Source organism: Monomorium pharaonis, chromosome 2 (genome assembly GCF_013373865.1).
Source record: "Monomorium pharaonis isolate MP-MQ-018 chromosome 2, ASM1337386v2, whole genome shotgun sequence".
NCBI classification, from domain to species: Eukaryota; Metazoa; Arthropoda; class Insecta; order Hymenoptera; family Formicidae; genus Monomorium; species Monomorium pharaonis.
In genome coordinates, this window is record NC_050468.1 from 30,638,844 (window position 1) to 30,663,676 (window position 24,833).

At 35.6% G+C, this 24,833-nt stretch overlaps 9 protein-coding genes across 16 annotated transcripts in view; 5 read left to right on the top strand and 4 right to left on the bottom strand.

Moving 5' to 3' along the window:
• LOC105831101 (rap guanine nucleotide exchange factor 2) overlaps window positions 1-3,761 on the bottom strand; it is a 135,242-nt gene extending 131,481 nt beyond the window's left edge. Inside the window, exon 1 of one of the 3 annotated variants that reach the window (XM_036283494.1) lies at window positions 3,313-3,761. The gene's annotated coding sequence lies outside the window, so the exon portion shown is untranslated. The other 2 variants (XM_036283491.1, XM_036283493.1) reach the window with 2 other exon arrangements.
• Window positions 3,762-4,109: 348 nt separating this feature from the next.
• Window positions 4,110-7,130, bottom strand: LOC105835023 (U4/U6.U5 tri-snRNP-associated protein 2). 2 transcript variants are annotated; one of them, XM_012677952.3, is made up of 10 exons: window positions 6,881-7,130; window positions 6,600-6,677; window positions 6,011-6,289; window positions 5,766-5,941; window positions 5,464-5,689; window positions 5,106-5,392; window positions 4,904-5,032; window positions 4,740-4,801; window positions 4,433-4,655; window positions 4,110-4,358 (listed from the first exon to the last, which is right to left on the bottom strand). In XM_012677952.3, exons 2-10 carry the CDS (start codon window positions 6,673-6,675, stop codon window positions 4,308-4,310), a joined length of 1,509 nt encoding a protein of 502 aa, XP_012533406.1. In that variant the 5' UTR covers window positions 6,676-6,677; window positions 6,881-7,130; the 3' UTR covers window positions 4,110-4,307. The 2 variants fall into 2 exon arrangements, with proteins under 2 accessions (XP_012533406.1, XP_028050411.1); XM_028194610.2 differs by having other exon boundaries at window positions 6,600-7,130.
• Window positions 7,131-7,290: 160 nt separating this feature from the next.
• On the top strand, window positions 7,291-9,516 carry LOC105835025 (single-strand selective monofunctional uracil DNA glycosylase). 2 transcript variants are annotated; one of them, XM_028194611.2, is made up of 4 exons: window positions 7,291-7,396; window positions 7,785-8,651; window positions 8,712-8,861; window positions 9,321-9,516. In XM_028194611.2, exons 1-4 carry the CDS (start codon window positions 7,316-7,318, stop codon window positions 9,441-9,443), a joined length of 1,221 nt encoding a protein of 406 aa, XP_028050412.2. In that variant the 5' UTR covers window positions 7,291-7,315; the 3' UTR covers window positions 9,444-9,516. The 2 variants fall into 2 exon arrangements, with proteins under 2 accessions (XP_028050412.2, XP_012533408.2); XM_012677954.3 differs by lacking the exon at window positions 7,291-7,396 and adding an exon at window positions 7,403-7,546.
• A 51-nt stretch (window positions 9,517-9,567) lies between these two features.
• On the top strand, window positions 9,568-10,460 carry LOC105835026 (tRNA-specific adenosine deaminase 2). Its single transcript, XM_012677956.3, has one exon. It carries the CDS (start codon window positions 9,606-9,608, stop codon window positions 10,131-10,133), a length of 528 nt encoding a protein of 175 aa, XP_012533410.1. The 5' UTR covers window positions 9,568-9,605; the 3' UTR covers window positions 10,134-10,460.
• Window positions 10,136-12,721, bottom strand: LOC105835024 (probable tubulin polyglutamylase ttll-15). Its single transcript, XM_012677953.3, has 4 exons — window positions 12,398-12,721; window positions 10,962-12,145; window positions 10,639-10,843; window positions 10,136-10,577 (listed from the first exon to the last, which is right to left on the bottom strand). The coding sequence occupies exons 1-4, from the start codon at window positions 12,431-12,433 to the stop codon at window positions 10,479-10,481; spliced, it is 1,524 nt and encodes a 507-aa protein (XP_012533407.2). The 5' UTR covers window positions 12,434-12,721; the 3' UTR covers window positions 10,136-10,478.
• A 743-nt stretch (window positions 12,722-13,464) lies between these two features.
• LOC105835012 (40S ribosomal protein S29) lies at window positions 13,465-14,449 on the top strand. The gene is made up of 3 exons (XM_012677932.2): window positions 13,465-13,622; window positions 14,088-14,187; window positions 14,270-14,449. The coding sequence occupies exons 1-3, from the start codon at window positions 13,561-13,563 to the stop codon at window positions 14,276-14,278; spliced, it is 171 nt and encodes a 56-aa protein (XP_012533386.1). The 5' UTR covers window positions 13,465-13,560; the 3' UTR covers window positions 14,279-14,449.
• Window positions 14,450-15,133: 684 nt separating this feature from the next.
• Window positions 15,134-20,773, top strand: LOC105835018 (E3 ubiquitin-protein ligase PPP1R11). 2 transcript variants are annotated; one of them, XR_004962388.1, is made up of 5 exons: window positions 15,135-15,331; window positions 18,841-18,949; window positions 19,034-19,189; window positions 19,266-19,392; window positions 19,472-20,773. XR_004962388.1 is itself a non-coding variant. In XM_036283510.1 (4 exons), the coding sequence occupies exons 1-4, from the start codon at window positions 15,245-15,247 to the stop codon at window positions 19,289-19,291; spliced, it is 378 nt and encodes a 125-aa protein (XP_036139403.1). In that variant the 5' UTR covers window positions 15,134-15,244; the 3' UTR covers window positions 19,292-20,773. The 2 variants fall into 2 exon arrangements, 1 of the variants encoding a protein (XP_036139403.1); XM_036283510.1 differs by having other exon boundaries at window positions 15,134-15,331; window positions 19,266-20,773.
• On the top strand, window positions 15,338-18,834 carry LOC105835014 (succinate--hydroxymethylglutarate CoA-transferase). Of its 3 annotated transcripts, none has more exons than XM_012677935.3 (3): window positions 15,338-15,778; window positions 16,970-18,080; window positions 18,171-18,834. In XM_012677935.3, the coding sequence occupies exons 2-3, from the start codon at window positions 17,001-17,003 to the stop codon at window positions 18,399-18,401; spliced, it is 1,311 nt and encodes a 436-aa protein (XP_012533389.1). In that variant the 5' UTR covers window positions 15,338-15,778; window positions 16,970-17,000; the 3' UTR covers window positions 18,402-18,834. The 3 variants fall into 3 exon arrangements, with proteins under 3 accessions (XP_012533389.1, XP_012533388.1, XP_036139393.1); XM_012677934.3 differs by having other exon boundaries at window positions 16,987-18,080; XM_036283500.1 differs by lacking the exon at window positions 15,338-15,778 and having other exon boundaries at window positions 15,785-18,080.
• On the bottom strand, window positions 19,895-24,516 carry LOC105835013 (F-box/WD repeat-containing protein 5). The gene is made up of 9 exons (XM_012677933.3): window positions 24,192-24,516; window positions 23,171-23,328; window positions 22,909-23,086; window positions 22,549-22,741; window positions 22,192-22,416; window positions 21,870-22,111; window positions 21,442-21,769; window positions 21,152-21,364; window positions 19,895-21,056 (listed from the first exon to the last, which is right to left on the bottom strand). The coding sequence occupies exons 1-9, from the start codon at window positions 24,487-24,489 to the stop codon at window positions 20,789-20,791; spliced, it is 2,103 nt and encodes a 700-aa protein (XP_012533387.1). The 5' UTR covers window positions 24,490-24,516; the 3' UTR covers window positions 19,895-20,788.
• Window positions 24,517-24,833: the final 317 nt, after the last annotated feature.

Sequence of the window (24,833 nt, forward strand, 5' to 3'; positions counted from 1 at the left end):
GTTATTGTTACATCCTACTCCTAATTTGATTCTCTTGCGAACTCTACACGATCGAATTAAGCAGTAAGTATAATCATGAGAGTCTCGGAAGCCAACTTAAACTACTTCGTCGAATAGCAGGTAGAGAAAATTAATATTATAAACTAACAAGAAAACACGACCAAGTGTCCTTCCTGCGTCTGATTTCAATGAGCTTTGAATGTGTTGAAATATAAGGCAAAACTCATATGTTTAAGCGAATGAAGCACCTCTTTAAATCCGTTTTTCTTTCGAAGCAAATATATTAAACTATAAAAGATAGAAAAAAATATTTTAAATAGAGGAACAATTCGAATAGTACTTATAATAATAATAATAATAAAAGTTTTCAATAAAAATTAAAAAATTGCCATGTTATACTTTAGATAACATACAACTTTTATTTAAAAAAAAAACCTTTTTATCTTTTGTTTTCATAATTTATTTTTAAAAAACTAATTTTTTCAAAAAGATAATTTACTTGTTTAATGTGCAAGAAAGCATTTGTAAAAAAAGTCTTATTTTTATCTATTTTAATATATTTAAAACTCATTCAATTCGAAGACAAATACTTGATTACATTTCCTTGTAAGCTATAAATTAATGTTACAAACTGTTTATGTACTGTGATACTAAAATCAAGACAGAAAGCGGAGTTGGCCTGAGACCAGTTTGGCTTCTAAGAGGTTCATACATCACTGAAAACGTTTATTTCCTTCTACACTTGAAGAAAACTTCCACTTTTTGTTTAAATCCCAGTAAATTGTTTTCAGCAGAGAAGAAATTTATTCAATAAAATTTTAGGAAATTAAAACTTGCAATTAGTAAACAATATTAGCAATAATAATAATAATAATATTTCTGTAATTAATAATTCTAAACGGACGTGTTCGAATAATTCTAAGAATCGTATTTTGCAAACGAAAAATCTTAATGGAGTTAAATTGTTCCATTAATCGGGATTTCTATTAAGATACTGCGGTGATTAATGTTATTATCGTCAAAATGTTTCTGACATTTCCGCCAATGCCACGTGATGACGAATCCTCATCGTCGTAGGTTAAGTGATTAGACAATATTGCCGTACACCCACGTAAAAAATGACCTTCAGAAACGTGCCAAGATTATTTGGACAAACTGTAAGAACCTCGACCGATTCTTAAGAGATTTTATATCTTACAATCAATTCGAGATCTTATCCACATAACATTCGATCATTGTAACTCTACCATTAATAATAATTGAATTACAGTAACTAACAGTCAATAAATTAATTCAACCAAGCCAATTGTAATTATTAACACGCGTAAACTCCGCGTGCAAGAAGTAAATAAAATTAATTTCTTCGATTCGACATTCAATTTAATATCGATTTCTACATACTCAATAATAAATTATATCACGTATATTTTAATAGTACCTGTTAACTATTGAATGCACGGAACAATGCAGAGAACAAATTTTGTTAAAGCATTTAAAGATTTAACTCTGAATACACATCTGAAAATAATTTTGTTAGGCCATTAAAATAATTACACAGAACACTCAAGCTGCTTGCTAGAATGTCACAACTTTTTGTAGCACTGCTCATTATGCTTGAGACGTCCTTCGTAATGACTTTTGATGGCCCAACAGAATTATCTTCAGCTGCATTCAGCTAAAAATAATGAATTCTTAGAGATTTGAGAAAAAAACATGCGTGTGTACACATTCTTATTCATTATTAAGGGCCGGTTGTTCCAACTTCTTGGTAAACTTACCCAGGTAAATATATGTCTGTCTTTATTTATATAAGAAAAAAAATAAAGATAGAGGTAGAGGCATGTTTACCTAATAGATAAATTTATCAAAAAGTTGGAACAACCAACCCCAAATGATTTTCAAATATTACTCACTTACATGTAAATGTAAATAAGAATGAAAATACTTTTACCCTGAAGTTAAAGAAAAACGGAAAAATAACATACACATCGAGTCAGGAAAACCCACTTGAAAAGACTTACGAAACTATTTTTCTAAGATATCGTACAAGGCCAGCTTATATGTATATGCTGCACTTCACAATGCAACCTTCCAATTTTGCCTAATTGCATTGTACATTCGTCCGTGCCACCGTTAATTATTCAAATGTCCGTTGGCATTGATATCAAGCATTTCTCGATTCCTCCGTAAACACTATAATGCGAATCTAAATTGTAACAACAGTGTCGTCGAGACGTCATTAACCGGCATTCGTGTCACATATATATATATCGTGAGTACAGGCAATATCTATGCAAAGCACAGTGCATTTTGCAGGATTTCTTTTTTTTTTTCTTTCGCGACAGCATATCTCGGATGTATATGGTAAATGCAAATCTCGCGGCAACACGAACGCGGCACGACGAAGGTGAAGACCGTCATGACAACTGGTAATTATTCCCCGCACAAGGACGTAGAATTTTACCTTCTAGCCCGAGCCTACGACACGCGTTACAAGTTCCGGAAGCAAACGAGCATCAGCAAATCGTCCCGTTCACGCGGGTCACCAGCCTGGCCTTTAACGCGCCAGAGGTGCGTCGAGAATCAGAACTCCGGGAATCTCGGATAAGCGCGAGAGATACACGCGGATGGATCACGTATATACACGTCGTCCGGACGGAGAAACGAGTTTACGCGACGCAGCACGGTGGCCTAGCGCGCGCGAAGGCGCTAGGAATCCGAAACTCGCGGAATCCTTCCGCGAGAGTCAACGGACCGACCTCTCCCCTCCCCCCCTCCCACCCGCCCTTCCTCCCGCGCGATCGCGCGCGCGTTCGTCTCGCGTTCCTCCGCGTGAGACAGAGGGTCCACGCGATCGAACAGTTTTTTTCCGAGCATCGAGCGCGAAACAGGTATTCCCGACGTCGCGCGAGGAGGAGAGACGAGAGGGGACAGACGGGTAGGTAGGTTAGGTAAAAGTATATACCCTCGCTCGCGCGAGCACGTAGACGAGAACGTCGTTTTCCCCGAGTTACGACCGGGAATAAAACATGAGGACGCGGTGCCGGGAGTAGAATTTCCCGGAAGAGAAAAAGAGGGAAGGTCGAGCGCGCGCGCGCACGAAGGACGCGAAGGGCAACCGTTGCCGCCGCGGGCGAGCAGCGAGAGTTTCAAACGCGGAGCAAGCGCGACGGGGTCGGCGATCGACGGCGCCATCGCACCAGCCGGGAGAGGCAGTGCGGAGGACGGCAGCGCGAGGCGGCCGTTCGAAATGTCGCCGGCCGCGTTTCTCCCGTCGCTTTTTTTGACACAAGAATAGAATGGTACACTCACCGGTCACGGCGCGGAGGCGGGTCCCCCGCCGTCCCCGGCGTCGTCGGGGCGACGCCGGCGGTAATCCACGTGACGGATGATCAATCCGGGTACGATCCCAACGGGCACCACGCGACCAGACGTCAATTCAACACTCGCGGAATTCACACTCACCCGCACGCACGTTCCGTACGCTCGTAACGGCACGCGCGAGCCGCATCCATCCTGGGCACGATGTATGCGCGATGCGAGCGAAGGAACGGGAAAGGTGAAAATAAGAGAAGCGCAGGCGGAGAGAAAGAAAGAGAGGCACGTCTCTGACGGATGAAAAGCGCGGGGAACGCGACGCGCGCGCGACACACATTCACCTCACGATCGCTTCTCTCGCGTGGCCAGTCGCGGCACCGCTCCGTCACGAACTCCGGCAGATTCGCTCCGACTCTGCTTCGACGAGACCCGCTCCGACTCGTGCGTCTTCGTGTACCTTCGCCGCTCCCCGTGTCGTCGCTCTCTCCTGTGTGCGGCGGCGGCACCCCGTCGCCGTTCGGCGTCACTCGGCACCACTCGGCACCACTCGGTCGAAACCGCCGAATTCGAACTAAACGACCGCGCTCTACTTGATTTTCGCAGGAGGGAGAATGTTAAATCTTTCGTGTATTATATTGTATTAGATAGAAATCTTCGTAATGTAAAACATATATTTTAAAATTATATAACTTTATCTTTTATCGTTACAAAATTAAAAATAATTAGATATCTAGAAATTGCGTACAATAAGTTATTTTATTAAAATCAATTAAAATGAGATTTATTAATAATTCACTGTCAAGAATAATTTTTATTTGCATATAGTGGAGAAGATTAATGAAAAGACAATTTAAAAAAATAAAAATATATAAATTGTTAGCTTAATATAAAATTATAAACTATTAAAAAATGAAATATATATATATATAAATTGTTAATTTTTATTTTCATATTTTCAGTGTTTTAATTTAAGTATATCACATATTTTTTTAATTTTTGTTTCCATTTTCCATGTGCGTATCTTTCTTCAATTCATAAATCTGTAAAAAAAATACAATGGTTATCTTAATATTGTAAATTATAGGAAAGAAACAAGTATTCTTTTTCTATTCACCTGTATGTATGCTTCAGTGAGAGTGATCATTTGGGGCAAGATTTGTGTGACATGCAAATCTTGCAATTCGTACCAATGACCAGTGGCTCTATGCAAAATATGAACTCTGTACGTTCCTTGACCAGGTTCACCATCGTGTACTATATTGGCTACTAAATCATATGTCGTATATGGATGTTGAGCCTTTACTTCCGGTGTTAAAATATCTCCAAAATCGACATTTCTGCAAATATAATCAGGGTTTATAACTAATTGTTAGCAGACATATATAAAGTATACGAGAGGAGAAAACATCGTGTATACTCACTTAACGGGAAAATTCACAATTGTTGGATTTTTTTCAACAAAAAATGTATTTTTTGTGAATCTCTGAAACCAATAAAAAATTATTACATAATGCGAAATATATTAGCATATAAAAGAGGTAGTATTATATTTGTACAACAAATGTAATAATGGCTCAAGACTTACTTTTATGTAAAGTATGAGATATGGTGGTAGTTCGGTAATCTCAAATCTTTTCATGAAATTTTCCTTGTAAGTTTTATATTCTTTTTCAGTGATGGCGTTGAATTTGTTTAGAAGTGTATACAGATTTACCTGGATAAATAAAAGATAATTTTTAACTCCTTCTCTACATTCTATTTACAACATTCATGAATACAATACCAACCTGTGGAATAATATTTTCCGTAAATTGATCTTTAAATAATGGAGGTGGCGGAAGATCGCAAGTGAGATATAAAAATGGACTTTCTGTCACTGTTTCACCATATTCGACTGTGTGCAACAATTCGGTTCTTTGGCTGTCCTCCAGCTCACATGGTGGTATCTTTCGCGTATATATCCGCATATGACCCAAGAATGTTTTATAAATTATGCTAGAGTTACGTTTTTTTGTGCCGTTTAGTGCCAAGTGAAGAGCATTTAAGAACCACGACAAAAAATCCACCGGATCACCTAAACAATGGTTTATTGGTAAGAATTTTAATTATGCAGAAAAATAAAAATTGGTGAAATCTGTTGCGCACCTTGTTCCGTGAACTGAAATCTTTTTTTACTCCACAAAACTACTGCTTGCAGCATTTCATGAGGACTCACGTGAGCTTTAAAATTACGTGGATTCCACAATTTACGCATAAGCTCTCCAAATCTTTGCACCAAGAGATATGATGAATCACCAGGTGGTCTCCTTACATTGGAATAGTTCGATTCTCTTAGAAAGAAGTCTCTCAAAGGTGTAACATGCGAAAGCGCCTGTAAAATATAAAAATCACAAAATACACAGAATGTTGAATAATACAAGACATTGATTTATTAAAATAGAAATTACTTGTAAAATGACGTTGCAGTAATCATTTGCTTTTATGTTGTTCATTCCCACTATCCCTGGCGAATACATAGAGCCATCAATTGCTCTGGACTGTTTATCACTTTTGTCTAGTTGGGCTATTTGCATTTTGTCGAACGTTGGATTTAACACATATTTAATATCATCCAGAGATGAATCTAATAAATATATAAAATTTTAATCGCTGAATTACAATGTGTAAAAATATGATATAGGTTTGTACCTACCCACTATCTCATAATTATCTGGTAAACAATAAAATTTAAGCGTATGTAAATTAAGAAAGACATGATGACTCTCTGCCACACTGTGTGTATAAGCATGGGTATTAGTTCCCCTCCCTTGGAAATATTTGCCGCAAACCAAACAAGCATATACATTGATCCTCGACAATGATACAGAGCATAATTTTTCAAAATCAAAATCTAAAAATTGTCGATTAATCGTGTCCAAGTATGGACACAATCGTGGTGCATCCGATTTTCCTTTTCCGTGCTTTGCATTCTCTGTAACAAAACATACATCTCAGATAATGTTTTAGGTTATATAATTTGAACGGGACGTGTAAAGAGTAAATACGTGAGGCTAATGGTTGTTTTTTTTTTTTTCATGTTTTAATTATAGATCGACCCCCGTATATATTAAATGTACTGTAGAAATTCTTCTAAAAACAACGAAAATCATAGTAAATGCCACTTAACCTCAAATTGCATGTAAACAACGCTTTGTTGTGTTCTATTAAAATCGAAATGTGTATCTAGGATATCAATTTAAATCGTCAATAATATTACATCACACGAAATCACATGTACTTACTTTCTGTTTCATTATCCGAGTCGCTACCGGTATCAATTAACTTTCGTTTCTGGATACCTTGCTTATCGGACGCCATTTCTAGAATTATACATACACACGACAATTTAAATCACGTATAAGTCTCTAAAATTTATTCAGACAAATCCGCACAATTGTATAAAAAATAACAGAAAAATTTTAAATTATCAACCAATTAAATTTAAAAAAAACAACAATATAACTTTGTTTATTGGATACACAATACGGAATTCATATTTTGTTTAGCAACAAAATGCTCATACATAGCATCTCGAGAATGTGTTTAAGACGATCTTAAATTATATTATTATTTTAAATAGCGCCCGCAATTAGTTGATTGTTTCATGGATTTTTATTTTACATTCTTCCGGAGTTGTATTAAGTAGGTTAGGTTGGTTAAATGCACGTGGTTCGCGCAGTTTTGTTTTTTAGGTGTAACTTTTTATACTTTCTGCACTCAAACCGCTATACGTTTTAGATTCTGCAAAGCAGAAAAGCGTAAGGTTTGTATTATATAAGCATCATTTAGGGTCAATTGTTCCAACTTCTTGGTAAATTTACCTATCAGGTAAAATATATGTTCGTCTTTATTTATTTTAAGAAAAGAAATGAAGATAGACACATGCTTATCTGATAGGTAAGTTTACCAAAAAGTTGGAACAACCGGTCCTTGATAGAACGCTGTGAGCGCCAATCGAATGCAGTCGCGATGTAGAAAGTGCAACTGCACCGTGTTTATTCGTGCGCGTACAACTGGCAGGATAACACAAAACACACGGGTGAGTAGAGAGGCTTTTTTGTGTACCTGCGAAAAGGAATATTTTCGGGAACATTCGAATGCATTTCGTAGATTTTAAACGGACCGTGAGAAAGAGAGAGAAAACGAAAGCGAAAGTGAGAGATTAGATTAGAACTGCATTCCTACATCAGTAAGGTTTCTTTTCTGCTTTACATTTGCAGTAGTATGGTAATGCTTATCTGATAAGTTAATCCGATAAGAAGCATAAAAAACAATTGTGCAGTTATTATCACATCTGATCACATCGTTTTGTCTTGAGTTAACTAATTTTTTTATAATAATATATTTGTATCTTAAAGAATTATCGTAGATCTTTAAATTAATATAATCATTTACTGGTGTTTAACTTGAGTATAATATTTAATTAGAAACAATACCCTCAAAATAATATTCAAGTAAATCTTGAGTTTACATCGAACTTTCCAAAAGTAATCATGCCTCGTGCAAAGAGAGCCAGAGCAAAGAGCGACGATGTGCCCAGTGAAAAGAAGTTAAAACGATCAAATTCAAGTGTCATGGATTACATGACCCAAATACAGACAACTTTGGGAATTAAGCAACAGGCAGATGAAAATGGAGACACAAAGGAGCATGCTCCTGTTTCTGATACAAAAGCAAAACAAAATACAACTGAACATGATTCTGCGATACTTACAGGTGCTTCTAATACTGAAGCCTCTAATATTGAAACTTTCAATACTGAAGCTTCTAACACTGAAGAAAATGAAACTACAGTCGATCACACTTCTGCAGTATCTACATCCATCTCTGATAGATTACTGTTGATTGAACAAGAGCTTTGTACCAAATTACAGAACGTTACCTTTCCATCTGCCATACAGTATATTTACAATCCGCTTGAGTATGCATCCAAAACGCATGCTATGTATGTGCACAAATACTGCAGTGGCGTAAAGAAGATCTTGTTTGTTGGTATGAATCCTGGACCATGGGGTATGTCGCAAACTGGGGTACCGTTTGGAGAGATAAATATGGTGCGTGATTGGCTCAAGATCTCGGGTCCTGTTGGCAAACCCAAGAAGGAACATCCTGAACGGAAGGTGACGGGATTCCAGTGTACACGCAGCGAAGTCAGCGGACAGAGACTGTGGGGCCTTTTCCGGGACCTTTGTGGAAGTCCTGAGAACTTCTTCCAGCACGCATACATGCACAATTATTGCCCTCTCGCGTTCATGGACGGCAGAGCTCGAAACATCACCCCTGCGGAATTAAAGGCAATATTTATTGTTGTTGCATTCCTTTCTTCTTATGCTGAACTTTTCTGTACTTTTCAGGGTGATGGACAGAAGATCTTACATGAGACATGCGACAAATCCCTGATAGATATAATACAACTTCTGAAAGCAGAGATTGTCATTGGTATTGGTAACTACGCTGAGAAAAGAGCACAGATTGCAGTTCAGACAGCAAATCTTCCAGTACAAGTAATACATGCATATTATTTTTTAAGAGTATATATGTAATCATAATACGATTTGTATATATATACTCAAATATACTAATAATTTAAAAAAGGCTACAACGAGCAAGTTAACAAGGATAATAGTATTTATTTTTTATAAATAAAGAATTTAATAGTAATATCATGGAAAAGAGTTTAACAAATAATATTGCGATACATATTTCTACCTGATTTTCTTTATTTGCAATTTTAATTATTGATTGTACTGACAATATATTATTAAAATTAAAACCGTAATTTCAGTTGAAGAAGATCAAGTATAATAGAAACATGTAGCGCAACATTATTTGTTGAATTTTTTATTTATAAAAAATAAGTGTTACCATCTTTATTAATTTATTTGTCATGTCTTTTTTTGAATTATTAGTTTAGCTTGGATTTTTATTGTTATATGAAATAATTTATATTATGATTCTTTCAGGTAATGGTCCTGCGACATCCCAGTCCAAGAGCTGTTGGTAATCAAAATTGGAACGAAACGGCTATGAAACGGCTAAACGAATTGAAATTACTTAAGTATTTTGAAAAGAAGAGTACTGTCTAAATTTTCTGTTGTGCAGGATATCATTTTTTTTTAATAACATTAATTTTTTTTATAAAGAGTTTGCAAAAAATAATAGTTTTATAAAAAAAAGATCTTTAACATTGAATTTTACGAATATTTTAAACTCGGCAACATATATTACGATATTCAGTAATACTTATTATGGATGCTTTGGCATGGATGGACGTTGCATTACAAAAAGCTGAGGAATCGTTGAGAGCTGGTGAAGTCCCAGTTGGTTGTTTATTTATATATAATAACGAGGTAATTGCAACGGGTAATAATACAGTGAACGAAACTTGTAACGCAACTCGCCATGCCGAGATAAATTGCATCGACCAGGTCTTAAAGTTCTGTAAGGAGAAACGCGTGGAGTACGAAATAGTGTTTCGTAATCTAGATGTAATTGTCACGGTAGAGCCGTGCATAATGTGTATGTCAGCATTGCTACAACTACAGGTACGCAGTATTATATACGGCTGTGCAAACGATCGATTCGGCGGTTGCGTTAGTGTTCTCGAAGTGCCCAAGTTTTACGATCCGAAAATAGTAATACAAGGAAATGTTAAGGGAGAGGAGGCTATGAAGTTGCTCCAACAGTTTTATAAAGGTGTTAATCCAAACGCACCCGAATCAAAAGTAAAAAAGGGTCGTAACACTAAAGGGACTTTATCCACAGAGAGCAAATAATCTTTTTTACAGTTTTTATAATTTTATGTGAGACTTTTTTTTGTACATATTCATTTGATATATCACAACAATATGTGTGAAATATGTTTTTAGTAATACATTGCTCTAGCATACAATTTTATTGCAATAAATCTTTTTATAATGTCTTATATTCTAAATGTACAATGTACAAATAGAACAGTAATAATGATGCTATAAAATTCAACACTTTCACGCGTTTTTACTTTACATGTGTATTTCACAATGTTCATATGCTAGTGTTCCTACCTGTTTATACATTATATATACAGTTTTATACACTTGAAATAAATATTATATAGAACTCAGGATATATTTGTGATTATATCAACTGCACCATGTCTTATCCAATTTGCATTTTCCTTGATACCATCTAATAAGTAGTTGATTTCTCAGTGTATAGTTCTTCAGCGTCATGTCTCGCGTCTATAAAAGATACATCCAATTAAGATCTGGATGATTAGTTACATGAAATAGTATGACTTACTATGGGCGGTGGAAAAATTCTTTGAAAATCCATCCGATTCTGATGCTCGAGATAACTCTGCGTCAAAATAAGTTTTGTTTCCGATGTAAAGCATGGTCGGCATAGTTGGCACTCTACGCGAAAACAGTCGTCGCATTTCTTGCAAAGCTCCGGCATCACTGCGACATTCTTGTTCGCTACTTCCATTTCTTCCTCCTTTTTATTTCTGTAATATATCGACAAATCAATTATGTTCTATATAAATAATTCTATTGTATTTTTTTAGGTGTACAGTTACATTTCTAAAAATATCTATGTTTACAGGAATCTTTATCCTATGCTACCTTGTTCTCAAGGATTCTCTTCTAGTTCTCTTGGCGATACCAATTAACGCGAACGTATTGAATATCACCTGCTCGTAGAGCAACTGATTCGGTGGATAATGCGCGGAGGACAGATTCGGCGACATGTTCGCCTCCATCATGTAGACATTCAGATCCTCGTCGAGGGCTAAATCGAATCTCACGAGCTCGAAGAAATTTCTGCCGTTACCAAAGCGCTTGGAGACCTCTCTGATCTGCGCCTCCTTCATCAAAGTGACTTCCCGGATAGCATCGTACACCTTCTCCCACATTTCCTCCGGATCTTTTCCTTGCTCTCTGACGTATGCGTCGAATGAGTCCTTCATCGAGTGTCCGAGTTCAGTGTAGTATTTCTTCAAGGACGGCACGTTCCAAATCGGCAGATAATCATCACCAACTACGTACTTGTCCAGAATCTCCGGGTCGAACGGGTAATACTCCACTGGACAGAAGCGAAACAACACGTCGCCCTTGTAAACATACACTCGCAGCGGATCCACAGACGTGACGACGGTGTAGACGCCGATATCGAATTTATAGCCGTCCACGAGGAACGGCCGCTCGATGAACTCCTGAACAAACGTGCCGGCGGTGAAATTCGCGTCATTGCTGCCGCGAATGCGGATGCCTCGATGATCGTTCGACTTCTGTACAAACAGCTTTTCAGGATTCGATCTAGCATAATCAAGAAAGGCTTGCTGATCCTCTGGCATCTTGAATGCCGCCGGAATGTACCGGCCGCCATGCGATGTCGACAGGTCCACCTTATTCGTGATGTAGCCGCAGCCAGGGAAATGATTGACACGCTGATGCTGCTGCAATTTCTTCAAGCTCGTGGACAACACGCGAAATGGATAATCATGGGCCCATAACAGGTCCCAGTCAGATTCGTTATTGCTTTCCTGGAAGCCGAGTCGTTGGAGCACCGCGTACACGTGTTTCAGATAACTGGTGTCGTTTCTCTTTGCATAGACCCAGTACTTTGGTCGAGCTTCACTTATTATCACCGGTCTCTCTAATAGATGTTTTAAATGCGTTTGATAACGCAAATATAAGAAAAGTATGCCATAGAGAATAAGAGGACCCACTATAGAAGATAAAATAATCTTCAACATTGTCTTCACCTTTAGATTCATGATACTTCTTTTCATGGCACATGGTGTTTTCTGTAACAGTGTTGTGTCGATTAGAACTTTCTTAAATTAATTTAAAAAAATGAGAAAAATGTAATTTAATATCTCATGATATTAATAATTTTAGTTGCACGTTAATAATAAATGTTAATAATAGATGTCTTAGAAAAAAGGAGAGAATTAAATCTTTAGTTATTATTCCACAGCATTGACCTATATAACTAATTCACCATTATATAGCAATAAGAATAGTTTCTAATTCTAATTAGTTTTTACATGTCGTACCTCTTGCTCTTTTTGAAGCTTCTTTTCGTCTGACATAGCAGTATTTTGATTTAGGCGGGACTAGAATTAATTTAATCGGTCAGTCCACAACGAGTTTATACTTTTGAACAGCGAAATGCACATCTTGTGAAAGTATGTACCGTTGTAACTTATCCCCGCTTTACCAACCGCCTTCCACGTGGGAGAATCATTGAAAAACCGGTTTCTCTTTACGTGAGTACAATCCATGACATAAATTACGACGTTCATCATAAAAACCTGCATTGTTAGAAACAACAATACTTGTTTGTGTCAAATTTTTATATGCATTGTAATATATATTGGTGACTTGATATATTTTATGATAAAAATGATGTTAATTATATAATGTTAAAATAGATAAAATAAAGATTAACGAGACTCATATCTTATATATTTTTATGCATCAAAAATGTGATATTTAATATTTAATTTTAATTATATATAACTATTTTTAACTTTTTAATTAAAAATTTTTTAAATTAAAATTAAAGTTTAAAAATTAAATTAAAAATTTTAAATTAAAAATTTTTTGTGTAAAATAAGGTGTAAAATAAGAATTTAATAATTACTTTCTACATATGCTGTAGATATTAGATAGTCTGCAAATTACACTTTATGAAATTTTCTAGCGAGATAATTTCTCTATAATATTTAATAAAGTTTCTCTTTAATAATAATATTTGAATTTCATACGCGAGAAATTGCAATAAATACACGCGTTTTTCTTGAAAACTTAAATAAAATTTATTTAAAAAATACATACTAGTGTTTTTTAAAAAATATTTGTTTTATATATACATATACGTGTGTGTGTGGTGTGTGTGTGTGTGTGTATTCTCGCTTTATAATAAAATCTAATAAATTCTACTTGACGCATATAATAATAAATAGTTATTTTGTGTATTATTAATATAAATATAAATAAAAGAGAATAAGTAGATAATTTATATGCATTCAAAATAAGCGCTTTTTGATGTAATCACGTGATCGGGCGCTCAGATTAGATCAGGTTAGGTTAGGCATCTAGAAGTTGCCGCGCATGGTGGAGGTTGCAATTCTTCCATCTCTCTGATCTTTCATCTACTTCCTGTCTTTCACGTTTGTGGATTCATTGCAGGAGAAACCTGACAATACGCGCAAACATGGGTTTTCAGAATATTTGGTATTCACATCCACGAAAATATGGTCAAGGATCTAGATCCTGGTTAGTACAACGTTTTTCTTGTTCTCGCTAGTTTTTATTAACGAATTTTTACTTAGTACGTAGAATAAAGTGATCGACATAAGACTGTCGCGTGGCGTCGTCACAAGTCATCTCACAGTATTAGTAATAAAAAGTTAATTTAAAGCAAAAAGTTTGATGAGATAATTGAAATTTGAAGTAATTATTTTTTACATGTATTCTCGTCTATTATTCGTATAGTATGTGCAGACATGTATTTAAATGTACATTCTAACCTAAAAAATACAAGTTAAGTAAATTATCCATTTTGGTTTTTGACCAAATTAAACTAAAATTGTTCATTTTTTTTTTCTTTAAAATATTTAAAATAATTATAAATAAAATACATAGATGAACTAGTTTCTGAATTATATTAATATGCATATTATATTTCTTAGTCACAAATTTATGTATCATGTGGTCTGAATAAAATCGATTTTGTTGCAGTCGTGCCTGTGCAAATAGACATGGGCTTATTCGCAAATATGGCCTGAATATCTGCCGACAGTGTTTTAGAGAATATGCAGCTGATATTGGTTTCAAGAAGGTAAAAATTTGTCCATATCTCTTTGATTACAAGGTAAATGTGAAAAATTTAACATAGTTAAATATATTATTTTGTTTTATAGCTGGATTAAATGTAACGTAGGAATAGTTCAACTACTTAAATCAATAAAACAAAACTGGATTTCTACTATTCTTGTCTCAGCAACATCTTGGGATTAAATTGACATCTAAAAAACAAAAATTGTAACATCTGGCTTTCACTATGTGACATTCTTGAAATAAATATATTTATGTCTGTGTAATCCAACAGTTTAATTTTATATTTTCTTATATCCTTTGATGGGTGCAAACAGCTTTTTTTTAAATTTTGCTACAGACGTGAAAATTAACTAGAATATATTGTTGATTTGTTTGAAAAACATTAATATTACTACAAAAAAAAAAACAATATTAAGCATAAATATCAATTTTGTTGTAGTAAACAATACATTAAAAATTCTTTAAAGAATTTAGTTGGATAACTGCTTAATAGATTGTACATATATTTTTTAAATTTACATTTTATATTTTAAAGAGCACAAGAATCTCTAAAAGCAAATTACTGACATTTTAACAAATATTTTTGAATCAACTTTACAGAATTTCAAATTTTTTTACGTTATTAAAGCTTACACAAAAATGAGGACAAAGAACGATTTCATATTACAAAAATTATTTTAAATTTTTAACGTGCTTGCAAAATGTTTTTGTTAAAAGAATTTGGAATTTTGTAAACCTTATTAAAAAGTCTTTTTTAATTAGCTTGTCACAAGGATAAAAAAACCTTAAAGATCCGCGGAAAAAATGAAAAAAATCGGTTTTTTCCGAGCTTTTAAATCTATACTAAGAATTTTTTAAAAATGAAAAAAGCGCGAGAAAGATTCGCGGGCGATTCTAATTAGTACTGCCAACTGCTAATTTGGCAGCACTGCAGCAATGGTGGACGGCGGGGAGAGAAGGGCGTGAGACACGTAGGGGGCGTAGGGGTTAGGTTTGATGCGGCGATATCGTGCGTGTCTCTCGCGCTCAAAGGTATCGCGCGTCCGCGACGACGACACATGGAGAGAACGATGTCGGAGCAACCGGCTTTGCAGACGCAAACGGAAACAATCTCCCCTGCGGACGTCACCGATTCCGGGTCGCAGGTACGTGTAGGGGGCCACCCCCTCAACGTCGTCACGACATGTTGCGAGACACGGTCTCGGCCTCGACGCGATAAGACGAGATTTTGACGAGGGTTGAGAGATGGTGCATCGCACGACAATGTCGCTCTTATCACTTTTCGCGGCCTGACAGGTCGACATGCGACTTACGTCGCCGGGATCCTCGTGCAAACAATCGCAAAAAACGTCGCGTCATATCGGTAGCCGCGAGACGAGATTACGCGTTCTGTTGCGTGCCGCTTGACCTTTTGGGATTTAAAAGACTTTCGATCGATAATCTTGAAACCTTTTAAAAGTCTCTTTCATCCTGTCGAACTGTTCCTTTAAACGAATAACATCTAATACTGTATTCTTTATTTTACAATCTGCGTTGCAATTTTTTGAGTTGGAGAAAAACGCAGGTGCCAACGCCTACTGTCTCGTAACTGGGTACGTTTAAGTTGTTTCTATCTACGTTGTTTCTATTTTTTTTCTAATAATTCTACATTACAGAATCTTCAGTTACTATTATTATTATCGAGACTATTATTTAATAAAATTCCTCAATAACAATAAAGATTTTTTGAACTTTAGTTCTCATTGGTAGCAATTTGGACTCGTCTTCTCTCTCTCTCTCTCTCTCTCTCTCTCTCTCTCTCTCTCTCTCTCTCTCTCTCTCTCTCTCTCTCTTTTTTTCTCTCTTTCTCATTGCTGTTTGTCAAGAAAGAATACATTAACTCTTAAATTACCTAAGTGAAATTTAATCATGAGACTACCCAGATATCCAAACGCCTATGAAGTTGCCGTCATGTTGCTGTCAACCGTTGCAGCAACAATTTCTAAAAACTCGAGACAAGGTGCTTCAGCATTGTGTGTCTTAGGTTTACTCACGTGAATTCGACACTAGACTACAGCATGTTGACGGCAACTTGTTGATGTTGGTTTGCCTCACCCTGTATATTATGATAAAAGAAGTAATTTTAACTAAATAAATATATAGTGTTTTCAGTAAATTTAATTATAAACCTAATATTAGGCTTCTGGCCAGGGAAAGGCCATTAAATATCTTGTATAGGTCTTTAGATATCTTTGATATGTCTAGTTCGAAAATTTTAAAGACATCTTTTAAGATATCTTCAACAAAATCTTTTTAGATATCTTTTAGATATATTTTAGAAATGTCTTGAAGACATCTTAAATAAGATGTCTTTCCTATTTCTACAAGATATCGATGTTTACTGGGTTGTTGGCAAATTGTTGTAAACATTTAATACTTACACATTGTTTCAATTTTGTTAACAATGAGAATCAATTACAAAACTTCAACGATTGAGGACAAATATGGGATACCCGAAGGAAAACATTATCTCTTTTTCGTTACCATCAAAATGCTGTTGACCGCTGTTGAAGAAACGACAAGTCATCAGTTGTCATCATGTTGTCGTCACATTGCTAACAACATACCGTACTAATATTACTGACCGCTTGCTCTTAAAATGTTATCAACTGAATTCTTGTATAATCACTCACGTTGCTGAATACGATTGCATTCCTAATGTGATGATTAACCACGCTTGGTTATCTGGGTAGTGTCTCCGTGTACGTTTAGTTTGCGCTTAAAAATATTGCGGCACGTAACAGTTCGCCTCATCTTCAAGATTTTTGACTTGACATGATACGACGTGGAATACTCGCAACTTGCTGCATGCGAAGCCGCGCGGCGAGCGAGAGGCCTCTCGCATGGAGCCGCAGACGTGAATTCTGCACGGCCGCGATCGAGCCTGACGACGGTCGCTCGCCGTTGAACGGGATACGAGTTCTGGATCTGACGCGGATCGTGGCCGGCCCCTACTGCACCATGATCCTGGGCGATCTCGGCGCGGAGGTCCTGAAGATCGAGCGACCCGACGGCGGGGACGAGGCGCGCAACTGGGGTCCGCCGTTCTGCCAGGGCACGCGGGAGGCCACGTACTTCATGAGCGTGAACCGAAACAAGAAGAGCGTCTGCGTAGACCTGAAGAGGGGCAGAGATATCATCTACGAGTTGGCGCGGACGTGCGACGTCCTGGTGGAGAATTACGTGCCGGGCAAGCTGAACAGCATGGGCCTAGGATACGAAGATGTGGCCAGGATAGCGCCGCGTCTCGTGTACTGCTCGTTGACGGGCTATGGGTCCCAAGGACCGTACGCGAGCAGACCCGGGTACGACGTCATCGCCGCTTCCTTGGGCGGCCTGTTGCACATCACCGGACCGAAAGACGGACCACCATGCAAAGTTGGCGTGGCGATGACCGACCTGGCGACGGGTCTGTACGCTCACGGAGCTATCATGGCGGCTTTGCTGCAAAGAATGAGAACCAATAAAGGCCAATGGATACAGTGTAATCTCCTGTCGACACAGATCTCGTGCCTGATAAACATCGCCTCGAATTACTTGAATGGCAATAAGGAGGCAACGAGGTGGGGGTCTGAACACGAGAGCATCGTTCCTTACGAAGCCTTTTCCACGAAAGACGGATACATGACGATCGGGATAGGAAGCGACGCGCAATTTATTGAATTAGTAAAAAGATTACAAATGCCAGAACTCGGCACCAATGACAAGTTTAAGAATAACACAGTTAGAGTTAAGAACAGAACAGAGCTACTTGCAATTCTTAGAGATACGCTTAAAAAAAAGACAAATCAAGATTGGTCTGCAATACTGAAAGGGGCCTCGTTTCCTTATGGAGCAGTAAATAATATAAGAGAGGTGAATTAATTACAATCCGAACTGAGATCTCCATGCATTATTCGTAATGTAATAAATTTCATGTTTTTGAACTTTGCACATAACTTCTAGGTATTCGACGACCCCCACGTAAAATATATAAAGTTGGTTCAAGAAGTAGATCACCCAGTTGCTGGCAAAGTGAAACTTGTTGGACCACCTGTGACATACAGCTACGCTACCAATATAGTGCGATCACCACCACCAGCATTGGGACAGCATACGTCAGAAGTTTTAAGAAACATATTAAACTATTCAGATGATAAAGTAGAAAGTTTAAAGGCACAGAAAGTTGTGCGATAATTCATAAATCTCTTTTTATCTGTATATTTTTATCAGTGGGGTAACAAATCTCTATTTTATAATAAAACAGAGTTGTTATGAAGCAATTTTAATAATAGTGACCAATGCATATTGTATCAAGATGTATTTCATCATATTATATGAATGTTATATTTTAAGATTTGTATTTTATCGATATATATATTTTTTTTAAGACTTAAGATATATTTTACTTTAATAAAATGTAATAAAATTAAAAAACTGTAAATTTTGTTATATTTTTAAAACATGTATCATTTTTAACACACTTAATAAATTATATTAATTTGTATTATGCTTATTGTAACAAATTTTTTCTACAATCATTTAAGTTTCAATCATTCTACAATCATAAAGTTAATTATAAAAATCACTATGTATAATTAAAAAATTATAATATAAAAATTTTTATATTATATAGGATGTACCTACTGTACGATTACGTCTACGAAAGCCAAAATCAAATAAAAAGGTTCAGTGGACTCAAGGGACTGTAGATAATGAAAATTTAAATAAAAAGAAATCAAAATGTAAGTATATATATTTATTATTTCTGTACAATTTTTCCAAATTATTGAACGGAAAGACTTTTATATATAATCTTTTATTTACAGGTTGTTGTATTTATGAGAAACCAAAAACTTTTGGTGAAAGTAGTTCCGAAGATAGTGATGATGAATGTGAACATTGTCATGGAGATAAAGATTCTCATAAGAAAGTATTACCTAAACCTGGTGATCCTGCGCGAGAAGGAATGTCTTCACATCCTGGTAAATTTTTCGTAAATAAAATATGTTCATACCCCTAATAATATATCCTTATTTCATGTCATTGTTTTTCTTACAGAACCGATTGCAACAGGATCAACATAGTGCGTTTTCATGCTTACTGACGTTTCCCTAAATGGAAAACAAATTCCTTTATGCTATTTCTGGAATCAGTGTGTCATACCGAAAAAGATGATGGATTGTAGGTAAGTATATACACATACAATAATTAAAGAAATAAATTTTATACAACATTGATGACACCATGTTGCGTTGTCGTTTTAGGTACACAAACGATAACTATGATTTTGCACTAGTACATGTCTTTATATTACAGTGCTTTAACAATACCGCGCAGATTACAAAATGTTGTTCAAATTGTTAATTGTTATATACGGATCTTGAGAATAGTACATTGTCCAACATTCTTTGGAAAGTAACTTTATCATTCCATATATATATATATTATATTTCCAAATTAATGTCATTTTCTTTATATGTACTATTTGTTATTTACTATCTAATATAGAAATTTAGATCAATTTAGATTTTAAGTGCTAAGAAAATACGTGTTGTTACTTTTTGTGACTTACATTAATAATTTAATTACAATAATATTGGTTCACACATTTCATTATTACCAAATGAAGTTTAGAATCATTTTCTGATACGCAGGAAGATGAGGAATATGTTAAAATTTTATTTTTGTTTGGGAAATTTATTATATTTATAATCTTATTATTGATATATACAAGCTCAAAAAATGAACTAATGTATTACAAGTTACGGCATGTATTATCGTATGTCATAATTATAACTAATTATATCTCATTACATACGACAAAGAAAAGATAAAAGATACAAAATAGTGCACATTTACATTTATTCCTTGTTTTCTCTATCTATAAGTAGACAAATAAAATTTGTAAATATTTCAAATACATTATATATAAGACAAAATAAAATAAAGATTCGATAGATCATATTCATAAAAAGAAACAGAATTATCAGAAAAAAATTAATATTCGTTGCACACTTTCATTAAAAGTTTCAGCTTTTCTTTTTTTTCTTCAAAAATTAAAACTTTTAAATCTAGTTCCATATACATAGACTTTATAGTTAAATTTCAAGTTGACGATTTAAAAATATAACATGGAATAAAATGGGACATTTTTTATCATTAGGCAGATCACTAATCTAATATTTATGAGTTGAAAATGTTAAAATAGTTTGATAATAATCTGAGTAAGAATGATGTAATTTTAAAATCTTTTGTGTTAGATATTTTATAATTTTGCATAACAGATACATCAACAATATTCTTATGATATTTTTATTCTTTTAACAACTTTCTTAGTAATTTTTAATTTTTTTTTTCAAAATAGAAGTACTCATCTAATAAGATTCTATATTGTCAAGAAATGAAAGTCTGCATATCCATTTACATAATTTCAGATAATCAAAAATATATTCTCATCATATTAGTGCTTTTACGCAATAATAGCATTCTGGACGATTTTGTATAGTATAACTTAAGTGCAAAATATATCTCTAAGATCTTGTAAAAATAAATGTTTAAATTGGAAATTTAATAGTTTTTAGTCAGTCAATATTAGTAGCACGTTTTCGATACCAATGTCTCCTTCGTACCTCCATCCCCCTACGATAAGACTTTTCCTCTAATCCTAAAGCCTTCACCATAGCCCGACTCCGCCATATTTTAACTGTATAATCGTCACTGGTTGTAACTAACATTTCAGGATCGCGTGGATTAAAAGCTACTGAATTGACTACATCATTGTGAGGAAATTTTGCTAAGCAATTTCCATAATGTCTATCCCATAAGTAACCATGTTTATCCTCTGCACCACTGCAAACAAGAAATTTTATAGCAAATGTTTCATATTCTAAAAATATTTCGACATCAAATTATATTAAATTAATACAAATGTTATTAATTATCACCTTGCTACATATTCGTTACATACATCCAAGAATATAAAGAAACATTCGTTATTAGGCGTATATGCTTTGTGCGCTCTTAACATCGTGCCAACTTGTTTCAGTGTTACCAAATCGATTACATGAATATCGATTTCTTGAGCTATCGGCGGTGGTTGTAAAGGATTAGTAATAACGTAACCTTTCGGCCATGGTCTTGTATTCACATAAAGATATCTGAAAACATATCCATTATTAGTTGTATATACACATTTCAAGTATACATTTAGTCTGCATGATGATTGTTAAATGACCTATGATCGGGTGAGAGTCCCATTCCAATAATATGACCATGAAGATCAATTAAATGGTCTATTTTGTCGAACTTATCGGCCACAGATTCATAATTTAACCAATCTTCCACTGACTGTGTATTCCGTCTTTCTCGCGCTCTCTTTTGTTGTGCTATTCTCTCGCGCAGCGGTGGTCCTGGATCCAATCTTCGTGGAAAAGTGACTAATTTGATCCTCTTAAAGCCAACTTTATGCGGAGTATATGTTTTTGAGCCAGTTGTAAAAATAAGAAGTTTCTCGGGATTATTGGCTAACTCGTCCGTATCACATTCCTCGTTTAATGTCGATTCTGTAAATTTATAATTTATTGGCATCGTGTCTTATGCAGTGATTGATGATGACCGGTTATAGTCCCCTATTGCCATACATCACGCACGTGATTTTCCTACCTCCAGATTCACTCTCCTCCCACTTTACAATCTCATTTTCGCTGTCGCTTTCATGCAGTCCAGATTCACTCTCCTCCTCCACCTTTACAGTGTCACTTTCACTGTCGCTCTCTTCTGCGTCGTGTAGTTTTTTCTGCATCTCAACCTGCCTATATTCTTGATTGTACTGTATAGGAGTAGCATATTCAAAACCATCACCAAGTTTCTTCCAGTTTGAAAATGCACCTTCTAACGTACTATATCTATCGTATAGTATGTAATATTAGTCACTAATAAAAATGTATGATTTATTACACATATTAAAAAAAAAAGGAGATCATACTGTATTCTGGATGACGTAATGTAAACTGGCTCTTCCTGACCTTGCGAGCTATTGGACTCGCCCGAAGGCGACAACAAATCTTTATGACTCGGTGGATTTCCTTTTTCTTCCTTAGTATTCGAGGAAGATGGTTGGCTCTGTTGTTCGGTAGATTCAGCTGGAGCAGGTGCTAGACAATTTGCAACCATAATTGCCCTAATCGAGGAAGCATTTCCATTGTAGAATCTGTAAAGCATTACAAGAACACGACAAAAAAATTATAACTCCATTTAAGAAAGTTTCCTTATGTTTCTAAACGAAAAATTAAATTGAATTAAGGATTGATTAAAAAGATATTATACCGATTTATCACTTTACCTGAAAAGCTGCGTCATAATAGGCACATGCTCGCTAGCTGATTCCTGGTTTGCCTTATTGAGCCAAACTACGCTAGTACTAACCAAGTGTGCCAGCCAATGCAGATTTCCACTCAAAAGGTAACGTTCACTGTACCATGTACCAAATATGTCATACGGCTTATTCACTACTCTACATTGGAGGTCAAAGCCAGCTACATAAGTAAACAAAAAATATATGAGCGTTTATTTGCGACCAAAATAATTTTTAAAATAAAAATTTGTATGATTAGATAATTTTTTTAATTGCTTTATCAGTTTCTGCGTCGTGTAATCTTCATCTTATTGATACATATAAGATCTTAATCGTGTTTGCACTTACGTGCCACTCTGAATACTGCTATTTCTCCTGAAGTACTATGGGGTGTACCAAAGTGGACACCAGACACAAGAAGTAATGTATCTGTACAATTAAACTGGGAAAATTGTGTGTACTTCCAACTAAATGTCTTCATGTCATGCGAATATTTTATAGTAACAGGATACTGACTTTGCCATACCTAAAATAAAAGCGTGCAAGTAATATAAATATAAATGTTTGCGTGATAGAAAAGAATATATAAAAAAGCGAGAGGCAAACTTACAAGAATATATCCATCTTTTGAACAGGTTGCGAACATTTTGCCATTGTGGGAAAAGCTCACGTGTAAGACTTGATGCGAATGTTCTTTAAGAACTTCAGTTTCTATCAGTGGGGTGTGATATGCCAAGCGTTTAAATTCTCCAAACCAGGAGGTTTTTCCTACAAGAGGATAACAAATCTCAGATATTAAGATATTGCGTTGATAAAATTAATACATGTGCATATAAATTAAAACACAAGATAGATCTCTTCAAGTGCAAAAAGTTACTCTGAAATATTACTTTCATTATTTGATATAATTTTTTGCTTTGGTATCAAAGCAAAAAATTATATCAGATCTTTGATACAAAACAATTAATAATTTTTATTTTTGTTTTGATATCAATGATCTTTGATACCAAAGTAAAAAATAAAAAATTATATGTATGTATTGTAAGATGATCTCATGAGAGTATGTGAGAAGAAAAATAGCAAAAACAATAGTATTATAAAGAACCAATATTACTATTAATTTGTTAATAATGATTAGGAAATCTATGATAAATTACGAAACTCATTCAAGTTTACTCAACATTGTTTGATACATATCTCTCTTTTTCTTTAAATACTATTTTAATTTAAGAACTTTGCTCCAATCTTGAATCAAACTTCTTCAAAAGTAGATGGTATACAGAGAAATTTTTTCTTAAAACTTAATAAAATTTATTAAAAACAAAAAATCCTTTAGAATAATCAAATAAAACTATTTAAAGAAATATACAAATATGATTATTTGATTATTTATTAATCATAACATTTGATACAACGAAACAATACTTTTTTCAATATAGATAATAAAGATAATGTTTCGTATGACATTAAATTGTTTGAATGTAAAATAAATCCAAACAATAAAAAAACTTTTAAATTGTTGTCTGCATATAAATTTATGTATTTCCGACTTATGATATCCAGTGGGAGAGTATTATTCTCAATCACGTTAAAATGCCACGAATGTCGCATCCGTGGCGAGATGTACGTACCTGGCACGATGCCGACATCCGGATCTATCTTGTACGTCCGATAAAATAAATACTTCCACAGGAACTCGTCACGCGACACCCTGTACCACGAGCGGCACACCTCGCCCGCGGTGATCAGCTCCCTCGGCTTCAGGTACTTGAAGATGCTCAGGAGGATCGAGTCCAACATCACGTCCCAACTTATCTCGCACTCGCCAGACGACGAGGACTCGCTGCCGTCGTCCAGCTCGCTAACGTCCGCCTCTTCGCCGTCGGACGACCGCGCGTCGCTTCGCGCGGTATCCTCCACGTCGTCCATCGTCGACGGTCGTGCACGGCGGTTTATTTACTGGAACAGCTGATACCTGTCAAGCCAAGCTGACGCTCGGCCGTCACGCCAGGAGATACGCGGGCGAGCTCGACTGAGGTTAGAATCACGTAGCGCAGTCCGTCGCACGCGTCGTCTCGTCTTTCGCTGTTTTCCGCGCGCGTCCGTTCACAACTAACCGCATCGCGTCGCGCAACACCACGTAGCACCACAATAAAAATATGATACGAACTGTTGCATCGCTCGGAGGTGGGCGACACGTATCCACGCCAATTCGTGCTCGACGCTATACCCGCCGCCCTCGATGAATTTTGGAACGCCCCCTTTCACGTTTC

Excerpts from the sequence above, each read along its gene's own strand:
- LOC105835026 (XM_012677956.3), top strand. The coding sequence starts at position 9,606 with ATGGATGCTTTGGCATGGATGGACGTTGCATTACAAAAAGCTGAGGAA.
- LOC105835025 (XM_028194611.2), top strand. The coding sequence starts at position 7,316 with ATGCAGTCGCGATGTAGAAAGTGCAACTGCACCGTGTTTATTCGTGCG. Across the intron at positions 7,397-7,784 it reads GGATAACACAAAACACACGG|AAACAATACCCTCAAAATAA; the intron begins GTGAGTAGAGAG and ends ATATTTAATTAG. Across the intron at positions 8,862-9,320 it reads CAGCAAATCTTCCAGTACAA|GTAATGGTCCTGCGACATCC; the intron begins GTAATACATGCA and ends TGATTCTTTCAG.
- LOC105835018 (XM_036283510.1), top strand. The coding sequence starts at position 15,245 with ATGGAGAGAACGATGTCGGAGCAACCGGCTTTGCAGACGCAAACGGAA. Across the intron at positions 15,332-18,840 it reads TCACCGATTCCGGGTCGCAG|GATGTACCTACTGTACGATT; the intron begins GTACGTGTAGGG and ends TATATTATATAG. Across the intron at positions 18,950-19,033 it reads AAATAAAAAGAAATCAAAAT|GTTGTTGTATTTATGAGAAA; the intron begins GTAAGTATATAT and ends TTTTATTTACAG.
- LOC105835012 (XM_012677932.2), top strand. The coding sequence starts at position 13,561 with ATGGGTTTTCAGAATATTTGGTATTCACATCCACGAAAATATGGTCAA. Across the intron at positions 13,623-14,087 it reads GGTCAAGGATCTAGATCCTG|TCGTGCCTGTGCAAATAGAC; the intron begins GTTAGTACAACG and ends ATTTTGTTGCAG.
- LOC105835024 (XM_012677953.3), bottom strand. The coding sequence starts at position 12,433 with ATGTCAGACGAAAAGAAGCTTCAAAAAGAGCAAGAG. Across the intron at positions 10,844-10,961 it reads AGAGAATCCTTGAGAACAAG|AAATAAAAAGGAGGAAGAAA; the intron begins GTAGCATAGGAT and ends GATATATTACAG. Across the intron at positions 10,578-10,638 it reads GAATTTTTCCACCGCCCATA|ACGCGAGACATGACGCTGAA; the intron begins GTAAGTCATACT and ends TATCTTTTATAG.
- LOC105835013 (XM_012677933.3), bottom strand. The coding sequence starts at position 24,489 with ATGGACGACGTGGAGGATACCGCGCGAAGCGACGCGCGGTCGTCCGAC. Across the intron at positions 22,417-22,548 it reads ATTATGACGCAGCTTTTCAG|ATTCTACAATGGAAATGCTT; the intron begins GTAAAGTGATAA and ends AATGCTTTACAG. Across the intron at positions 22,112-22,191 it reads ATTACGTCATCCAGAATACA|ATATAGTACGTTAGAAGGTG; the intron begins GTATGATCTCCT and ends ACTATACGATAG.
- LOC105835014 (XM_012677935.3), top strand. The coding sequence starts at position 17,001 with ATGATACGACGTGGAATACTCGCAACTTGCTGCATGCGAAGCCGCGCG. Across the intron at positions 18,081-18,170 it reads CAGTAAATAATATAAGAGAG|GTATTCGACGACCCCCACGT; the intron begins GTGAATTAATTA and ends CATAACTTCTAG.
- LOC105835023 (XM_012677952.3), bottom strand. The coding sequence starts at position 6,675 with ATGGCGTCCGATAAGCAAGGTATCCAGAAACGAAAGTTAATTGATACC. Across the intron at positions 5,690-5,765 it reads ACTGCAACGTCATTTTACAA|GCGCTTTCGCATGTTACACC; the intron begins GTAATTTCTATT and ends TATATTTTACAG. Across the intron at positions 5,393-5,463 it reads ATTTCAGTTCACGGAACAAG|GTGATCCGGTGGATTTTTTG; the intron begins GTGCGCAACAGA and ends ACCATTGTTTAG.